Source organism: Camarhynchus parvulus, chromosome 27, assembly GCF_901933205.1.
Source record: "Camarhynchus parvulus chromosome 27, STF_HiC, whole genome shotgun sequence".
NCBI classification, from domain to species: domain Eukaryota; kingdom Metazoa; phylum Chordata; class Aves; order Passeriformes; family Thraupidae; genus Camarhynchus; species Camarhynchus parvulus.
In genome coordinates, this window is record NC_044597.1 from 1,535,115 (window position 1) to 1,552,183 (window position 17,069).

The window sequence follows — 17,069 nt, forward strand, 5'->3', positions numbered from 1 at the left end:
GCTCCCGCGGGGCCGCGCCCCCTCCAGCCCCCCGGCCGCGTTGCCCATGGCGGGGCGGCCCCGGCTCCGAGCCCAGCTTCGTCCTCGCCCGTCCCCGCCGCCGCTCGCCGGCGTTTGCAACTTCTGCGGGCGTTATCGCGCTATAAACGCTCAGCCCGCCCCCGGCCCCCGCCCCGGCCGCGGCCAGAGGCGGCCCCGGCACCTGCGAGGCTGCAGCGAGGGAGCGGAGCGCCGCTGCCCCGGGCAGGCTTACTGCAGCCCTTTTGCTTTATTTTATTTTATTTTATTATTTTATTTTATTTTATTTTATTTTATTTTATTTTATTTTATTTTATTTTATTTTATTTTATTTTATTTTATTTTATTTTTTTTTCCCTTTTAAAAACTTTATTTTATTTTATTTTATTTCCTTTTTAAATTTTATTTGATTTTATTTTATTTCCTTTATTTTAGACGTACTTCATATTATATGAAATAAAATTTCATTTATTTAATTAAATATCATTTGTTACATTTAATAAATTATAATTTAGATGAAATAAGATTTATGATTTTTTTTAATTTTTATTTTGTATTTATTTTTATTTAATTTTATTTATTTTTAAAATGTTGTTCGTAAGTTTTTTCTTTTGTTATTTTACTTTATTTTATTTTTATTCCTGTTTTCCCTTTATTTTATCCTGTCTAATTTATTTCATTTAATTCTATTCTTATTTTTAAATTCACTTTCATTCTACTTATCTATTCAAATTTTGCTTTAATTTTTATGTTCTATGTGTGCATTATATCATTACATTTTATTTAACTATTTTACTTCATTCTGTTATTTATTTTATTTTAAAATTTCCATTTATTTTTATTTTTTATTTACACTTTTTGTTTGACTTTCCTGTCATGCTATAGTAATTTATTGCTGTTTTATACAATTAATTTTGATTTCATTTTAGATTTTTATTATAGTTAATAATAAATTTTAATTTATAATTAAATAACAATAAATTTAGTGCGCCCTGGGATCGGGATGTGGCACCGGATTCACCCCCTGGACCTGTGGCACATCCTGGGATCCTGCTGCAAGCCCTGCCAGGGCAGCGGGGCATGGCACAGAGCAGGTCTGCTGGGATCTGGAGAGGTTCGGGGACAGACACCGAGATTTGGGAAGATTCGGGGAGATTTGGTGAGGTTTGGCAAGATTCTGTGAGATTTGGTGAAATTCACAAAACTTTAGTGAGACTTGATGAGATTCGCCAAAATTTGGAGAGATTTGGTAAGATTTTATGAGATTCAGCAAAATTTGGTGAGATTTGGTGAGATTCATAAAAATTTGGTGAGATTCTCCAAGATTTCGTGAGATTTGGTGAGAATCATAAAAATTTGGTGGGATTCGGCGAGATTTGGTGAGATTTGATGAGAGTCACCAAAATTTGGTGAGATTCGGCAAAATTTGGTGAGATTTGGTGAGATTTGGTGAGATTCACCAAAATTTGGTGAGTTTTGGTAAGACTTTTGAGGAGATTCACCAAAATTTGGTGAGATTCAGTGAGATTCATCAAAATTTGGTGTGATGCGGTGAGATTCACCAAAATTTGGTGCATTTTGGCAAGATTTGGTGAGATTCACCAAAGTTTGGTGAGATTTGGTAAGACTTTTGAGGAGATTCAGCAAACTTTGGTGAGATTTGGTGAGATTCACCGAAATTTGGTGAGGTGCAGTGAGATGCAGTGAGATTCACCAAAATTTGGTGAGTTTTGGCAAGATTTGGTGAGATTCACCAAAGTTTGGTGAGATTTGATAAGACTTTAGAGGAGATTCATCAAAATTTGGTGAGATTTGGTGAGATTCACCGAAATTTGGTGAGGTGCAGTGAGATTCACCATAATTTGGAGATATTTGGTGAGACTTGATGAGATTCACAAAAAATTGTGAGATTTGGTGAGATTTGGTGAGATTTGGTGAGATTTGGTGAGATTCACCAAAATTTGGTGAGATTTGATGAGATTTAGCGCTACTCAGTGAGACTCACCAGGGCTGGGTGAGACTGGGTGGGATTCCCCGAGTTTTGGTGAAATTTGCTGAACGCCGAGATTGGAGGAGAGGCCGAAGGATTCCGAGGGACGGGGACAGATCCAGAGGGGATCCCAACAGCCCTGGCAGATCCCAAACCCTGCCCAGCCCCAGAGCTGCCACATCCGCACCACAGGACCTGCCAGGTGTCCCCAGGTGTCCCCAGGTGTCCCCACGGCGCCGCAGGGACCGGGTGAACGCGCCCGGCCTGTTCTGCCAACCCCAAATTCCGGGCAGGGGACACACCAGGACAGCAGGCACCCATCCCCATCATCCCTGGGGATTTGGGAGCTGGGAGAGGGCTCATGGAGAGCTCAGCAGCACCAGAATTGGGGTCACCCGTGTCCGGGGTTGTTCTGATATCCCAAGGCTGAATTTTGCAGTCACAAATTCAGCTTCTCATTAAATATTTTAGATTTCATTTCCCGATCCAGGTTTTTAAGGGAAGGCAGCCCTGCAGTCCTCTGTGGGCACAGGGACATCCAGAGGTGTGTCCAGGGTGAATATTGTCCCCTGGACCATGGGTGGGACCCATCCCACACTGGGGACAGGCTCTGCTGTGGGGACTCCAAGGTCTGGGAGCTCCAGGATCATGGAATGGTTTGGTTTGGAATGGGCCTTAAACAGCACCCAGTGCCACCCCTGCCACAAGCAGGGACATTTTCCACCAGGCCAGGCTGCTCCAAGCCCTGTCCTTGGACACTTGCAGGGTGGGGCAGCCACAGCTGCTCTGGCCATGAAACCCCAGAGCTGTGGGGTTTATTACTGTTTGATACCATTTATTTTTATTTCATTTTAGATTTTAGATTTAATTTTAGAATTTTAGATCCAGGCAGCACCTCCCTGACCTCGGCTGGAAAAGGTTCTGAGGATCTGGAGCTCTGGAGCCCCAGCAGGACCAGGGCCAGGCCAACAGTTCCATCTCCTGGCCGCAGGGAGGGCTGCGAGGGGCAGGGCTGGGAGAGCCTCCTGTGACACGTCCTTGGCCGGGGTGGGTGTTCTGTGAGGGGTTTGGGTCCTGCTGATCCCCACCGAGCTGGGAACAGGGAGCCAGGCTGGAATTTGGGCTGCTGGAGGTGTTTGGTGCAGCTGGGGCAGAGCAGTGCTTGCACCAGTGGCAGCAGGAGATGAGCTGGGGGAGCATCCTGCCATCCCTTATCCCATCCCTGGGCACTGGGATGTCTCTGGAGGGGCATCCTGCCATCCCTTATGCCATCCCTGGGCACTGGGATGTCTCCGGAGGTGAGAAACCACCCAGAGTGCCCGTGGGGAATGAGGGGATTCACTGCTCTTCTCCAGGGTGATGGTTCTTGAGCTCCTGTGACCTTCAAGAGCCTCCTGACCCCTCAGAAGCTGGCTGGGACCTTTGGGAAGTGAGGACATCCTCCTGGGTGTCCTCTTCACCTGAGGAGCTTTGCTGGGAGGTGATTGAATCCCAGCTCAGGCGCTCCTGATGTTCCTCCAGCACTCAGCTTCTCTCTCCATCGAGCCACCCTCACCTCAGCCTGTCCATGAGGACAAGGATCTGGTCCCTTGTCACCACCCTGTCCTCATTGTCCCATGTTTTCTCTCCTTTCATTTTTTCCTGGTGTTTGGGACATTGAGGGTGTTTACCTGACAACTCCAATTAGTCCAGGGCTGGTCAATTCCTGTGATAAAAGTCTTTAAAAAACCATTCTAGAAACTGCACATTCAAATAATCATCTTTACTAAGTGCCCAGGGCCACATTTCTTACATCAAAGGTGATTTCAAACACTTTAGTTTGTTTTCCTAATTAATTTCAATTCCCTGGAAAGCACAAGCAGGAATGGGGTGGTTTTTTCCCTGAATTTGCAGGTCCACAAAAAAACCCCAAACCTATTTCTTGGTGTTAGAGCTACCCAGGCAATATTCCCTCATCCAAACCAAGAATTCCCAGTTTGGATTGTGCAGCCTGAGGTTGTCTGATCCCCCTGGCACTGAAGGATGAAGCTCCAGAAAATTGAAGGTGTTTGGACAGCTGGCCCCACCTCATGTTCCTCAAAGAGCTGGACCTGGGGGCACCTGAACTACCTGAGATAAGGTGGGGACCCCTTCTCAAGATTCCCCAGGTGACATCACTCATCCTTTCCACCCCCATGGAGCATCCCTGGGGATTTGAGGACATTTTCTGGGGTTGTGTGGCTGAAGTGAAGGTCAGCCCAAGAGTCTGTCATGGTGGAAGGACAGGCTCTTAATTCCTTTGCCTCTGAGATCCTGAGATTAGAATTCTATTTTCAGCACTGCTGAATTTCTCAGTGGCTGTAATGAGTTCCAGGTATAATTCACTGTCCTTTCCTTCCTGAATTACAGATTTTAATGTGTGAAGCCATGGCAAGCAGCAGAAGGAGAGGGAACACGTGTCTTCTGTCAGTAAATAAGTTTCTTCTGTAGATAAATCAGATTTTTACAGTATAAATGTAGGTTAGGAGAGAAAAAGTTCATGCCTGGAGTCCTGGGACTTGGATTTTCAGGGCTATGAGGAGTTTGGAAAGCAGAGGAAGATAAACATCTTTCCCAACCAGAAATATTTTGGTAATGTCACATGGTAAATGGCTCATCAAGGGATTGATTATACCCAACTTGGTGTTTGCTTATCATCTGCAGCTTGAGCACATTCAGCCTGTTCCCCAGGGATGGGGTTGGAATGTGGGTAATGAGGAAAACATGGAATAGATGGAGGGTAAAAAAATCTGGGATGTGATCTGTGGGAAAGGGGCTCCTGAGCCTCCCCCTGCTGCTCTGGCACAGGAAATGCTGAGGGCAGAACATGGAATATTTGTGTTTGTTTCTTTGTTTCTAAGGAGTTTCTTCTCCAGCTAGGAGCAGGGAATCCACAGCTCCTGCTGGGAACAGGGGAGGAAGAGGAAGCAGGTGAGTTCTGCCAGGATGTCTCTCCCTTGAGGAGTCATTCAGGTTGGAAAATCCCTCTGAGACCAAGCCCAGCCATTCCCCAGCACTGCCACCACTGACCCACGTCCCCAAGTGCCACATGCACAGGGATTTTAAACCCTGGGCAGCTGGGTCAGGGCTGGAAAATCCTTTGGGGAAAGAAATTTCCCCAATATCCACCCTAAACCTGCCCTGGGCCAGCCTGAGGCCGTTCCCTCTCCTCCTGTCCCTGTTCCCCTCGTGTCAGGAGCTGTGCAGAGCCACCAGGTCCCCCCTGACCCCCCTTTTCTCCAGGGAACATTGGGGATTTCCAAAAGGGCTCCCCTTTCACCAGCAGCAGGTCCACACCCAACTTTCCAAATAAATTTCCTCCTTAAATTTCATCCTCCATTTCCAACAAGAGACAAGAGCACCAAAACCTGCCCAGGTTACAATCTGGTGCCACCCCCCAGTGGTCACATGGACCCAGCAGCCAAGGACATCAGCAACAGGAACAGGTTTGGCCACAAAAATCCAAAACTTATCAGTGCCCAAGGCCTGGGCACTGATAAGGCCCTGGCAGCTGGAGAGTCTGCGCCACAGGGAGGGGACAGGGAGGTGACAAAGCCCTCCCCAGCAGCCCAAGGGTGCAGGCACTGGGGCTGCTCTGCCATCTCTGCAGGCTGCAGGATGCCAAATTGGCATTTGGATGCCAAATCCTGCCTGGATCCTCCTGCTGTGGTGGCCACCAGCTCCCAGAGGGTTCAGCAGAGTGGCCAGAGCAGATTTGTCACCTCTGCTCCAGCAGCAGCTGCCAGGCTCGGTGTCCCTTTCAGCTGGGTCCCCCCATGGAGTGGGTGCATTTGATTCTGTTCAATAATTAATTTAATTCAGTTTAATTAATTAATTTAATTCTGGTTTGGATTTGGTTCTGTTTAATAATTAAAGGGAATTTAATTAATTAATTTAATTTATTAATTTAATTGTTTTGGATTTGATTCTGTTTAATAATTAATTTAATTCTGTTTAATTAATTATTTTAATTAATTTATTCTGGTTTGGATTTGGTTCTCTTTAATAATTAATTTAATTCTCTTTAATTTAATTAATTAATTTAATTCTGGTTTGGATTTGGTTCTGTTTAATAATTAATTTCTGTTTAATTAATTTAATTAACTAAACTGTTTCAGATTTGGTTCTGTTTAATAATTAATTTAATTCTGTTTCGTTTATTTAATTTATTAATTTAATTGTTTTGGATTTGAGTCTGTTTAATAATTAATTTAATTCTGTTTAATTAATTTAATTAATTAATTTAATTCTGGTTTGGATTTGGTTCTGTTTAATAATTAATTTAATTCTGTTTGTTTTAATTAATTTATTTAATTCTGGTTTGGATTTGGTTCTGTTTAATAATTAGTTTCTGTTTAATAAATTTAATGAATTCATTTGTTTTGGATTTGGTTCCGTTTAATAAAAAGAGCAGTTTCTCCTGGCCCCCGCCCCAGGCAGAGGAGGAGGAAGGGTGGGAGCCGTGCATTATTGGGCACAGCTGGAGCCTGGCGCTGGGCACAGCTGGAGCCTGGCGCTGGGCACAGCTCTGCCCCACCCAGGGCACCTCCAGGAGGCCTCTCTGGCACGAGCAGGGGCTGGAGGAGAGCAGCTCCCAGCCCTGATCCAGCAGGAGGAGAAAGGTTTCCATGGAATCACAGCGAGGTTAATGCTGGAAGGAGCCTCTGGAGGGCACCTGGTGCCCATCTCTGCTCCAGGACTGTGCCTGGGCAGAGTTTTAATGTCTGCGAGGATGGAGAGCACACAACCTCCCTGGGCAAGCTGTGCCAGTGAAAAACATCGAGGTTGGAAAAGCCCCCTGAGATCACCCAGCGCTGCCAGGGCCACCACTGACCCCTGTCCCCAGGTGCCACATCCACTTTTAAACCTCACCCCTGCCCTGGGCAGCTGTGTCAGGCCTGGAGAACCCTTTGGGGGAAGAAATGTTCCCTAATTTCCATCAGCAGTTAAACAAAAGTGTTTTCCTGAGGTTCAGATGGTGCTCCAGGTGGTGCCCGTGGGCTTTGGGCACTGCTGAGGACAGCCTGGTTCCACCCTCCCTCCAGGTGAGGTGAGGAGGTTCCTCTGAGCCTTCTCTTCCCCAGACATTCCTCGTGGGTGAGGAACTCCAGTTTTCCTCTCATTTTTTATCAAACTCTCCCCTGTGTGTCCATGCTGCAGTGGGGCCCAGAACACAGCACAGCCCTGCAGGGTGGGCTCACTGAATTTGGGGATGATCCCTCACTGAATTTGGGGATGATCCCTCACTGAACTTGGGAATGATCCCTTGCTGAATTTGGGAGTGATCACTCATTGAATTTGGGAGTGACCCCTCCCTGAATTTAGGAATCCCTCCTTGACTTTGGGAATTATCCCTTACTGAATTTGGGAATTATCCCTAATTGAATTTGAGAATGATCCCTCACTGAATTTGGGAGTCCCTCATTGACTTTGAGGGCGATCCCCCCCTGACTTTGGGAATTATCCCCCCTTCCCCTGCAGCCCAGGCTCCATCCCCACCCTTCCCAAGGGCTCCCTGAGGCTCAGTGGCTGCCCCAGTGCCCAGCAGGAGCCCAGCCCAGTCCCTGTCCCAGCTGGGTGTCCCTCAGCGTGCGCCTGGGCTCCTCCCCAGGGCTCCCAAACACCAAGTTCTGCCTCCTCAGGCCAAGGCCGGAGCTCCCACAGCCATTTCCAGCCCCAGCAGCCCCAGAGCTGGCCCAGAAATGGACAGGGCAGAGGCCTCAAGGCTGATCCTGCCTCATGTGAGCTCAGGAATGATAACAACCCCTCTGATAAGGAAGGAATTCTCTTCTGAGCAAGGAATACCCCAGGCTGCTGGAGATGCCCAGGCTGGTGGCCCAGGTGGCCAAGAGGCTGATGCCAGCTCCCAAAGGGTGGGCACAGCTTGAGCAGCTCTTTCCTCCCTGTGCCAGCGAGTTTGGGGGAAATGGGAACAGCACAGGGAGTGCAGACTGTCAGTGCTTTATTGGTGACAGGGACAGCACCAAGGGACACCAGAGCTCACCCCAGGAGGGTCTGGCTGTGCCCCAGGCTGGCCAGGCCACCCTGGGAGCTGTGGGGGGGCTCCATCCCCATCTCCAGGTGCTCCAGGATGGGGTGACAGGGCCACACTGTCACTGCCCTGAGGCTGCAGCGCTCCCACCATCCTCCTCCTCCTCTTCCTCCGGGTCTGGCAGCAGATCTGAGGGGCTGGCACCTCGTTGGGGCAGAGCTCTGCAGGGCTGCTCCTTCTCCAGGCCTGCAGGAGATGGGCAGAGGGAATGGTGAGGAGCAGGAGACACCCATGGGGATCAGCTCTGGGTTACACAGAGCAGGATGAGCCCGTCCAGGGCTGCATCAGAAACCCCCCTAGGGATGGGGATGCAGAGAACCTCAGGCCCTGGAGCAGAAATGGCACAGTGGGGCCATGCCTGGGTGTTTAGGGACGCCCAGGGTGGAGCAAAAAGAGGAGGAGGCTGCCCAGGAGCACAAGGTGGAGATGGCAAAGCAGAGAGAATGGGCTGGGGGTGCCTCAGGGGCCATCACCTTCCTCATCCTGAGCCTCTGATGCCTTCCCCTCCAGGCTCTGGGACAGCAGGGTCAGCCTCTTGAGAGCCAGCAGGGCTTTCCCTGTTTTCTGGAGGGAGGAGAAAGGGCACTGAGCCCTTGGGTAGAGCCATCCCCCTGTCCCTATGTCCCCACCAGGGGCAGGGAGCCCTCCAGCAGAGCCACCCCCATGTCCCCACACCTCACCAAGGGCTCTGAGCCCTTCAGCAGCACCACCCCCTGTCCCCATCACCTCATCAGGGGCAGGGAGCCCTCCAGCAGAGTCACCTCCATGTCCCCATGTCCCCACCAGGGGCACTGAGCCCTTGGGCAGAGCCACCCCCATGTCCCCATGACCCCACCAGGGGCACCCCAATGTCCCCATGACCCCAGCAGGTACCTGCCACTTCCTCCGTGCCAGGAACTGCCTGATCCTCTCCTTGTTCAGCACCTTGGGGCTGCTGGGCTGGGGCTGCTGCAGCCAGGGGTGCAGCAGAGCCCCTGCGCTGGGGAGCCGCCGGCTGCAGCACACACAGGGGGGGTCATGGGGGCTCCTCCACCAAACAGGCAGAACTTTCCCTCACCCACCCCCTCAGCACCCCAAAACCCAGCCCAGCTCCAGCTGAGCAGCCCCCAGGCCCTACCTGGGCTCTTTCTGCAGCAGCTGGCTGATGAAGTCCTTGGCTTGCTGGGAGATCTCTGAGAAGGTCTCCTCCTCAAAGTCCCACTGGGCAGCTGTGACGTTGCTCAGGGTCTCCATGTCCGTGTCCCCCTGGAAGGGTGACTCCCCACTCAGCCTGGAGAGGGGAGCCCAGGGCATCAGCGAGGGCTCAGCCCCCTGCAGCCCAGCCTGCCCTGCCCACAAGGGCACTCACAGGATGTAGCAGATGACACCAACGCTCCACATGTCCGTGGAGAAGCTCACGGGCTCGAAGGCGACCACTTCTGGAGCCATGAACTCAGGGGTGCCGTGGAGAACCTTCACAGGGCTGTCTGGAGCTGCAGAGAGGAGACAGAGGGCCAGTTGGGATCTCCATGGGGCCAGGAGGCCCAGCTGGCATCTCCATGGGGAGTTGGGTCCCCAGGGCCAGGCCGTGGGTCATGGGGTTGGGCCAGGCGAGGTGGCCGGGAGTTGGCATGCGAGGCGGCTTCCATGGGGTACAGGACACACCAACACAGCCCAGGTGGAGGAGCCCCTGTGCCCAGGTAGGGTGATGTATGGTCTCCTCAAGCCAGGTCTCAGAAGCTTTTGGAGATTTCTATCACACCTGAGATAGCTCAGCTACCTTAGAAGGCATAAAATCCAGCAGGATGGCTTCTGTGGTAGTGTTGGAAACAAAAAAGTTTTTAAAAAAGGCAAAATAACAAAATTCTTTACAGAGAAAAACTGAGCCAGGTGCAAGAGGTTCTTGCTCCTCGTAAAACACCTCACAAAAGCAATTTAGTTCCTTTGTTCTCTTCTTTTTCTAGTAAATTGTTCAAGTGGGACCTTTTGGCTCCTGTCCAATTGGCCATCCTTAAGTTTGAGGTGAAGTCCCCCAGGTCCTATGAGGTGTCTTTTCCACTAATTGAGAAAAGAAACTTCTGAGCTTTTATCCTTTGTAAGGAGACAAAGGACAGTTTTGTCACCCCATCAACAGGGGACACATTCCTACAGTGGAGTTGCCACCCTCCAGGGCTATTGCAGCTCTTGGTGCTCTCCTAGAGCCTCTCTGTGCCACCACCCATGGGCACAGGGGGTCTCCACCTCTGCAGCAGGGCTGGGGACACACACAGCATTGGTGGATGTCAGGAAGGGCCCAAGCAGGAGGACACCGAGCTCCTCACTGCTGTGCCAGGCCAGGGGTGTCCCTGTGGCAGTGCCAGTCCCTGCCCTGGACCCCCAGGAGCCCCTTGGTGCTCACCTGTGGGAATCCATAAAATCAGAGGGGTTTGGGAAAGCTGCAAGAGGCAGGCCTCAGAGACAGCAGAATGTGATTAGAGTTAAGCAGTAGCCATGAGATAGGTCAGCAGAAAAATGATGTAAAATGTAGAAAAGTAAGGACAAATAGAACAATGCCCTGTGTATGAACACTTGGCTAGAATAACTCTGCTGCCTCTGAGGCCTGCCTCTTGCAGCTTTCCCAAATGTTGGGGAAGATGAAACAGGAAAGCCTTATCAATATGATTGTCTGGCAAAAGATTTTGAGAATGTAGAAACTATAAGTGAGATTGAAATGAAAGCAAGCTTTGAGATCCCTCAGTTACTGAACAACTGGAAAACAATGGTGTGGCCAGCTGAAGGTGATCCCCTTTTGATGGAACAACACCCTCTGCTTGCAGACAGGCCCAAGGGTCAGAGCAGACCCTACAGCTTGGCAGAAGGGGCCCAAAGAGGAGTTTTTAGGGTTTGAAATGTAACACAGGAGGGTAAGGTAATGATTCTTATAGGCTGTATGGAAATGCTATAGGATTTGTATCTTGTACTAGATTGGTTAGTGAGAATTAGAATATTCAGCACAGAGGAAAATTTATTGTATTGTAATGGAAACGTCACCCTCTTGCCTTTTACTCTCTCACCCTCTCATCCTCTCTCCCCCTCTCTTCTCTCAGCCTGCTCTGAGCTGTGCCTGGCAGCTCCCAGCAGGGCCCTGCACCCAGGCCCTTTGCAATAAACCCCAAGTTCCACGGCCTGGCTGCAGAGATCTCTCATCTCCCTCCATCCAGACCGTCCTACCCCCAAAACTCTCTGATTTTGTGATTCCCACGCTCACTCAGCCTCCATGCCAGGCCGAAGTCGATGATCTTGACGCGGTGGCTGCCGGGGCTGACACAGACGATGTTCTCGGGTTTGAGGTCCAGGTGGACGATGGCCTGGCCGTGCATGAACTGCAGCCCCTCCAGGATCTGCTGCATGTACCGGGCACTGCTGGGCTCTGTGTGCTCAAAGTCATCGTCCACAATGCGCTCAAAGAGCTCCCCACCTGCCACGCTGGGGACAGACAGTGCTGGGGACCCTTTGGGATCTACCAGCCCCAAGGAGGGGAAGCCCCAGCAGAAAACCCAGACTCAGTGCTCTAGGAGCATCTCTCCACCCTTATCTCCAGGAGCTGAGGGTTCCCCATCCATCCCACCAGCACCCCATGGCACAGGGACCCCTCCCCACCTGCCACTGTGGGGACAATTGGCACTGGGGACAATGGAGTGCTGGGGACCCCTTTGGGATCTACCAGCTCCAAGGAGAGGAAGCTCAGCAGAGAAACCAGTGCCCTGGGAGGACCTCACCACTCCTAACTCCAGAGTTTCCAGGTTCTCCATCCATCCATCCATCCATCCATCCATCCATCCATCCATCCATCCATCCATCCATCCATCCATCCATCCATCCCCACCTGCCACTGTAGGGACAATGATCTACTGGGAACCCTTTTGGGATCTACCAGCTCCAAGGAGAGGAAGCCCAGCAGAGAACCCAGTGCTCTGGGAGGACCTCACCACTCCAGAGTTTCCAGGTTCTCCATCCATCCATCCATCCATCCCACAGTGCAGGGACCCCTCCCCACCTTCAGTGCCCCCCCTGGCAGCCCCCAGCCCCTCACTCACTACTCCATGACCATCACCAGCTGGGTGGGCTCCTGGAAGGCCTCAAGGCACTGCACGAGGCATGGGTGGTGCAGGAGGTTCATCAGCTCCACCTCGGCACGCGCCGCCTGCCTCTCCTTGGCCGTGCGTGCCCGGAAATATTTCCCAGCCCGGATCCTGCCCGTGGCCTTCTCCTGCAGCCTGTACACAGTCCCAAATTTCCCCCTAGGATAGAGGAGGAGGGATGGAGGAGCCACCACCAGCACCAGGTCTGTGCATGGACAGCCAGGGCAATGCCCAGGGGTGGGACACGGGAGCCTCACTCACTCCCCGAGCTTCTCCAGCTGTGTGTACACATCTGAAACCTTGTCCTGGCTGTTGATGACCACATCACGGTGTTCAAAGGCCTCCTCAGCTCCTGGGGGATGGATTAAGGTGGGCCATGCAGGGATTCCCCCTGATTTGGGGAGCTGGGGCCTGTCTTCCCCTCCAGTGATAATTTCTGTGTCCCCCCTGCTCCATCTGGGACCAACCACCCTTCCCACCCAGGGTGGATGGCACCTGGGGAGGACATGGGGACAGGAGCTCCTGGGGCAGTCCAGCACCCTGCAAGTCAGGTTTGGGGTGAAAAGTGCTTTTAGGATCAAAAATCCAAGAGAAATGGGGCCAGGATGGGACGGGGATTGGTGCTGATGGGGGGGATGGACAGGGGTCACACCATTGCTGGGGTTCCCTGGGGCTCTGCTGTACCTCCTGCCTGGGACATGGTGCTGCCACTGGCTCCTCACAGGGTGCTGGCACAGTCAGGACACACTGGATGTGTCCCCCAGGCTGGGACAGGGGTCCTGGGACAGGTGATGGCCGTGTCTCTGCTCCAGCTGCTCCCTGGGGCTCTGCACCTTCTCCCTGCCACAGGAGAGCACCAGCATCACCCCACCAGCACCCACACTCCCCACCCCCCGGATGGACCCAACAGGACCAAGCCAGATTTTAAAGCAAAGCCCCTTTTTGGATGGGGACAGCCCTTCGCAGGCTCCAAGCCGCTGTTTTTCCCATGCGCTGTCTTACATCAGGCAGGAAATCCCCAGGAAAGCCTCACTTGTAGGGCAAAGGAGCTGCTTCCTTACACGTCCGTCCCCAGAAGGGTTTGGGGGACAGACAGTGACACCCAAGGGTGTCAGGCAGTGACACCCAAACCCCAGCCTGGGAGCCCCAGCACTGACCTGGCACTGTCCAGCCCCTCCTGCAGCTCGCTGCCCTTTCCAGTCACTGCAGAGCCACAAAAGCTGGGGAGGGAGGGAGGGGATGGAGGGAGGGGCGATGCTGGAGGTCGAGGAACCCCAACTGGAACCACACAAATGGGGATATCTCGGGGTACAGCTGGGAGCATCCCTCCCACTCTGGCGCTGGGAGCAGCCCTGGCTGTCCCCTCCCTTTCCTTCCCAGCACAGCGGTTCCGGGCGGGCGTGGGGGATAAACAACCCCACCACCCATGACCTGTCCCCACATGCTGTCCCCAACGCCCCCTTTGGCACCGTGCAGGGCCACAGGCCTGCAAACCAGAGCTGTGGAACCCCAGGGCAGGGGGGCTGCAGGGACTGACACACCTCAGCACACAGCAGAGCCCCCAGCTCTGCCCTTGCAGCCCCTGTGCAGGATCTGGGGGCTCTCACAGGTTAAATCCACAGCCCACCCTGGGGGATAAACAACCCACGAGCTGTCCCCAGCCCACGTCCCCAGCGCCCCCTTTGAGTCCCAGGTCTGCAAACCAGAGCTGTGGAACCCCAGGGCAGGGGGGCTGCAGAGAGCTGACACACCTCAGCACACAGCAGAGCCCCCCCAACCCCTGTGCAGGATCTGGGGGCTCTCACAGGTTAAATCCACAGCCCACCCAGCCCCCGCCCCGTCCCACCCATGGGTGGGTTCCTGCAGAGGGGTTGAGCACCCACAGCTGCCCCCTGGCCCGGCTCCACCTGCAGCCCATATCCCATCCCAGGGCTTCGGCTTCCCGGGACAGCCCGGCCCCGGGAATGCTCCAGGTCAATGGGGAGTTACAAAACTCCTCCGGGCCTCCAAAGGAGGTGATTTGTAGGAAAAATGTGTTTCCCAGCTTTTATCCCCCAAAAGCAGGAGCGTGCAGCCGCTCTGTGCCCAGTGCTGCCGTTTGGTTTTCCCAGTTCGCCCAGATTTGAAACGGGAAGAACGCCGTGATTTCCTCCCGGAGCTGACTCCAAACGCGAGGATCAGGCAGTGGCACCTCAAAGGGACATAAAATCCCTGGGGATGGCGGTGGCACAGCAGTGGGGACGCAGAGGGGGTCACCCGGGGTTACCTGCTGTCCGCAGCCCCTCTCGGGGACCTTTGGGGCGATGCCAGCGCCTCCAGACGCGTCCCAGCGCCGCTCCCAGGCTCGGCTCAAAGTCCACGGGCTGCGGCAGGGAGTAGGTGACAAATGTCCCCAGGGCAATGGCGGGGTCACCACGACCTCGCCGTGCTTTTGTCACCTCGACCTCGGAGCCCGGGGGTGTCCCCGAGTCCCGCCAGGGATGCGCGGATGCTCCGGGCTCGGCGCTCGGCCGGACCCCGCTGCGATATCGACTGCGGGGACACGACAGGACACGGGGGTGGCCGCGCTGGGGACAGGCGGCTGGAGCACGGCTGGGTGCATCCCGGAGCCCCGGGGCACGACGAGGCCGGGCTGGGCAGCTCCCGGTGCACCGGGCACCGGAGACAGCCCCGGAACGAGAGCGATCCCGGCAGCCGCTGGATGTCAGTGTCGGCCTGACGCTGGCAGCGGAAAAAGGAGCAGAAAAAGAAAGATTTGGGGTCTGGGGGATCTGGGGAGGGCTGGCAGCACCCAGGTCCTGCGGGATGGAGCTCCTGGCTGGAGGGGAATCCCTGGGAGCCGCGTTCCCGGGGGATGGAGCATCGCAGCCATGAGACAGCAGCAGCAGCAGGGAAAGCGGCTGCAGGGATCGACAGCAGATCAATCCTGTCTCGTTCCCGCCAGCTCCATTTACCGGCCCTGTCCCGCGCCTCTGCCTTCGGGTTTGCCCCCTCCCTGGTGCCGTTGACACCCTCTCCTTGTGGTTTATAAAATGAATGAATCAATCGGATTAATTAATCATTAGTAGTCACACCAGGCAGCCACGTGTTGTGCTTTGGGGACCAAGGTGTCCCCATCTGCCCAGGGATCCTCTGGCACGGCCAGGATGGAGTTTCCAGGTGATTCCCTGGGATGGGATTCCCAGGTGATTCCCCCAACCCCAAACCCACTGGTGCTGCCCATGGGGTGCCCACCAGACCCCCCAGTTCACCCCCACCCCCCGGGCATCCCCTCCTTCCCCTTTGGGCTCAGTCAGGAACCCTCTGGGCAGGTTCAGCTCCTCTGTTTTCTGTAGGTCCCACCATAAACAGTGTCACCTTGGTGCTGAGTGACAGCAGGGGGGGACAGGGTCACATCAGTGGGTGCTGGCTGTCCGTCTGTCCTTGAGCCCCTTGTGCCTGAGGGAAGGGCTCGATGGCCTCAGGGGGACACGGTCCCTGCTCCCTGTTATCCCAAATGGGACACGTCATCCCTGTTCCCATCACCCGGGGGGGACACGGTCCCTGTTCCCATCACCCGCGGGGGGGAAACACGGTCCCTGTTCCCCATTTCCCCAGGAAGGAGGACTCAGCACATGTGCCAGACGTGCGTGGGGACATGGGTGACATGGGGACATGGAGGGCACGGGGGACTTGGGGGACACAGAGAACGTGGGGCACACGAAGGACATGAGCACGGGGGACACCATGGCATGGGGACATGGGGATACTCAGGGGGCTTGGGGGGACCAGGGGAGCTTGGGAAGGCAGCGGACACTGGGGACAGGGGGACATGGCAGCCATAAGGGCCCACAGGGCACACAGAGGCCATGGAGCAGATGGAGGAATGCAGAAGACATGCGGGGGACAGGGGACATCAGAGGAACACAGGGGACATTGGAGGGACACGGGGACACAGAGGACAAGGGGGCACACAGGGGGACTCCAGGGGGACACCATCGTGGGGGCAGCAGGGACAGCCCGGATGGAGGGACATGGCAAGGGCTGGGGACACCTGGGGGACACGGGGCGGGGATACGGGGGGACACGGGGGGACACGGGGGGCGGGGCCAACAGCGGGGGAGGGTGCCGCTGGTGGGCGGGGCCACCGCGCACGCGCTGGGGGCGGGGCTACGGCAGGGGGCGGGGACGCCCGGAGCGCGGCTTCCGGGTTGGGCGGGGCCGGCGCGTTGCGCAACGAGGTGGGCGTGGCCGTGCCCCTATTGGGAAATGTGGGCGGGGCCAGGTGGGGCGCACGTGCGCGGCTCTGGCGCCCCGCAGCGCTCGCGGGAGGGGGAGCGGCCGGGAACTGGGAGCACTGGGAGCAATGGGAGCAATGGGAGCAATGGGAGCGCTGGGAGATGGATACTGTATGCTGGGAAATGGAAGCACTGGGAGCGCTGGGAACACTGGGAACACTGGGAGCAGTGGGAGCACTGGGGGTGCTGGGAGCGCTGGGAACACTGGGAGCACTGGGAGCCGGGGCTGGATGATGGGAGCACTGGGAGCACCGGGAGCTGGATGATGGGAGCACTGGGAGCACTGGGAAATGGGTGCTGCGAGCGCTGGGAGCTGGATGCTGCAAGCACTGGAAGATGGGCACTGGAAGCACTGGGAGCTGGGTGTGGAGAGCTGGGAGCGCTGGAAACACTGGGAGATGAGTGCTGGGAATGCTGGAATTACTGGGAACTGGGTGCAGGCGCTGGGAGCACTGGAAGCACTGGAGCTGGGTGCAGGCTGCGGGTGGAAATGGGAGCTCTGGGAGACGAGTGCTGGGTGCTGGAAGTCATGGCTGATGGATGGTGGGAGCGCTGGGGGTGGAGAGAGCTGGGGAGCTGTGGCTGCTGCGTGCTGGGAGCACTGGGAACACTGG

At 54.6% G+C, this 17,069-nt stretch overlaps 1 protein-coding gene across 1 annotated transcript; it reads right to left on the reverse strand.

The window, feature by feature from the left end:
• Positions 1–8,139: 8,139 nt before the first annotated feature.
• On the reverse strand, positions 8,140–13,416 carry LOC115913776 (myosin light chain kinase, smooth muscle-like). Its single transcript, XM_030966003.1, has 10 exons — positions 13,336–13,416; positions 12,863–13,018; positions 12,440–12,530; positions 12,134–12,337; positions 11,299–11,522; positions 9,427–9,544; positions 9,196–9,348; positions 8,952–9,072; positions 8,552–8,642; positions 8,140–8,264 (listed from the first exon to the last, which is right to left on the reverse strand). The coding sequence occupies exons 2-10, from the start codon at positions 12,876–12,878 to the stop codon at positions 8,140–8,142; spliced, it is 1,143 nt and encodes a 380-aa protein (XP_030821863.1). The 5' UTR covers positions 12,879–13,018; positions 13,336–13,416.
• Between the last annotated feature and the right edge of the window lie 3,653 nt (positions 13,417–17,069).

Bases quoted from the DNA above. Each gene is read 5' to 3' on its own strand.
- LOC115913776 (XM_030966003.1), bottom strand. The intron at 9,073-9,195 runs GTAGGGCCTGGG...TGTGTGCTGCAG, and splicing joins CTGCTGCAGAAAGAGCCCAG to CCGGCGGCTCCCCAGCGCAG. The intron at 8,643-8,951 runs GTACCTGCTGGG...TCCTCCCTCCAG, and splicing joins TGGCACGGAGGAAGTGGCAG to AAAACAGGGAAAGCCCTGCT.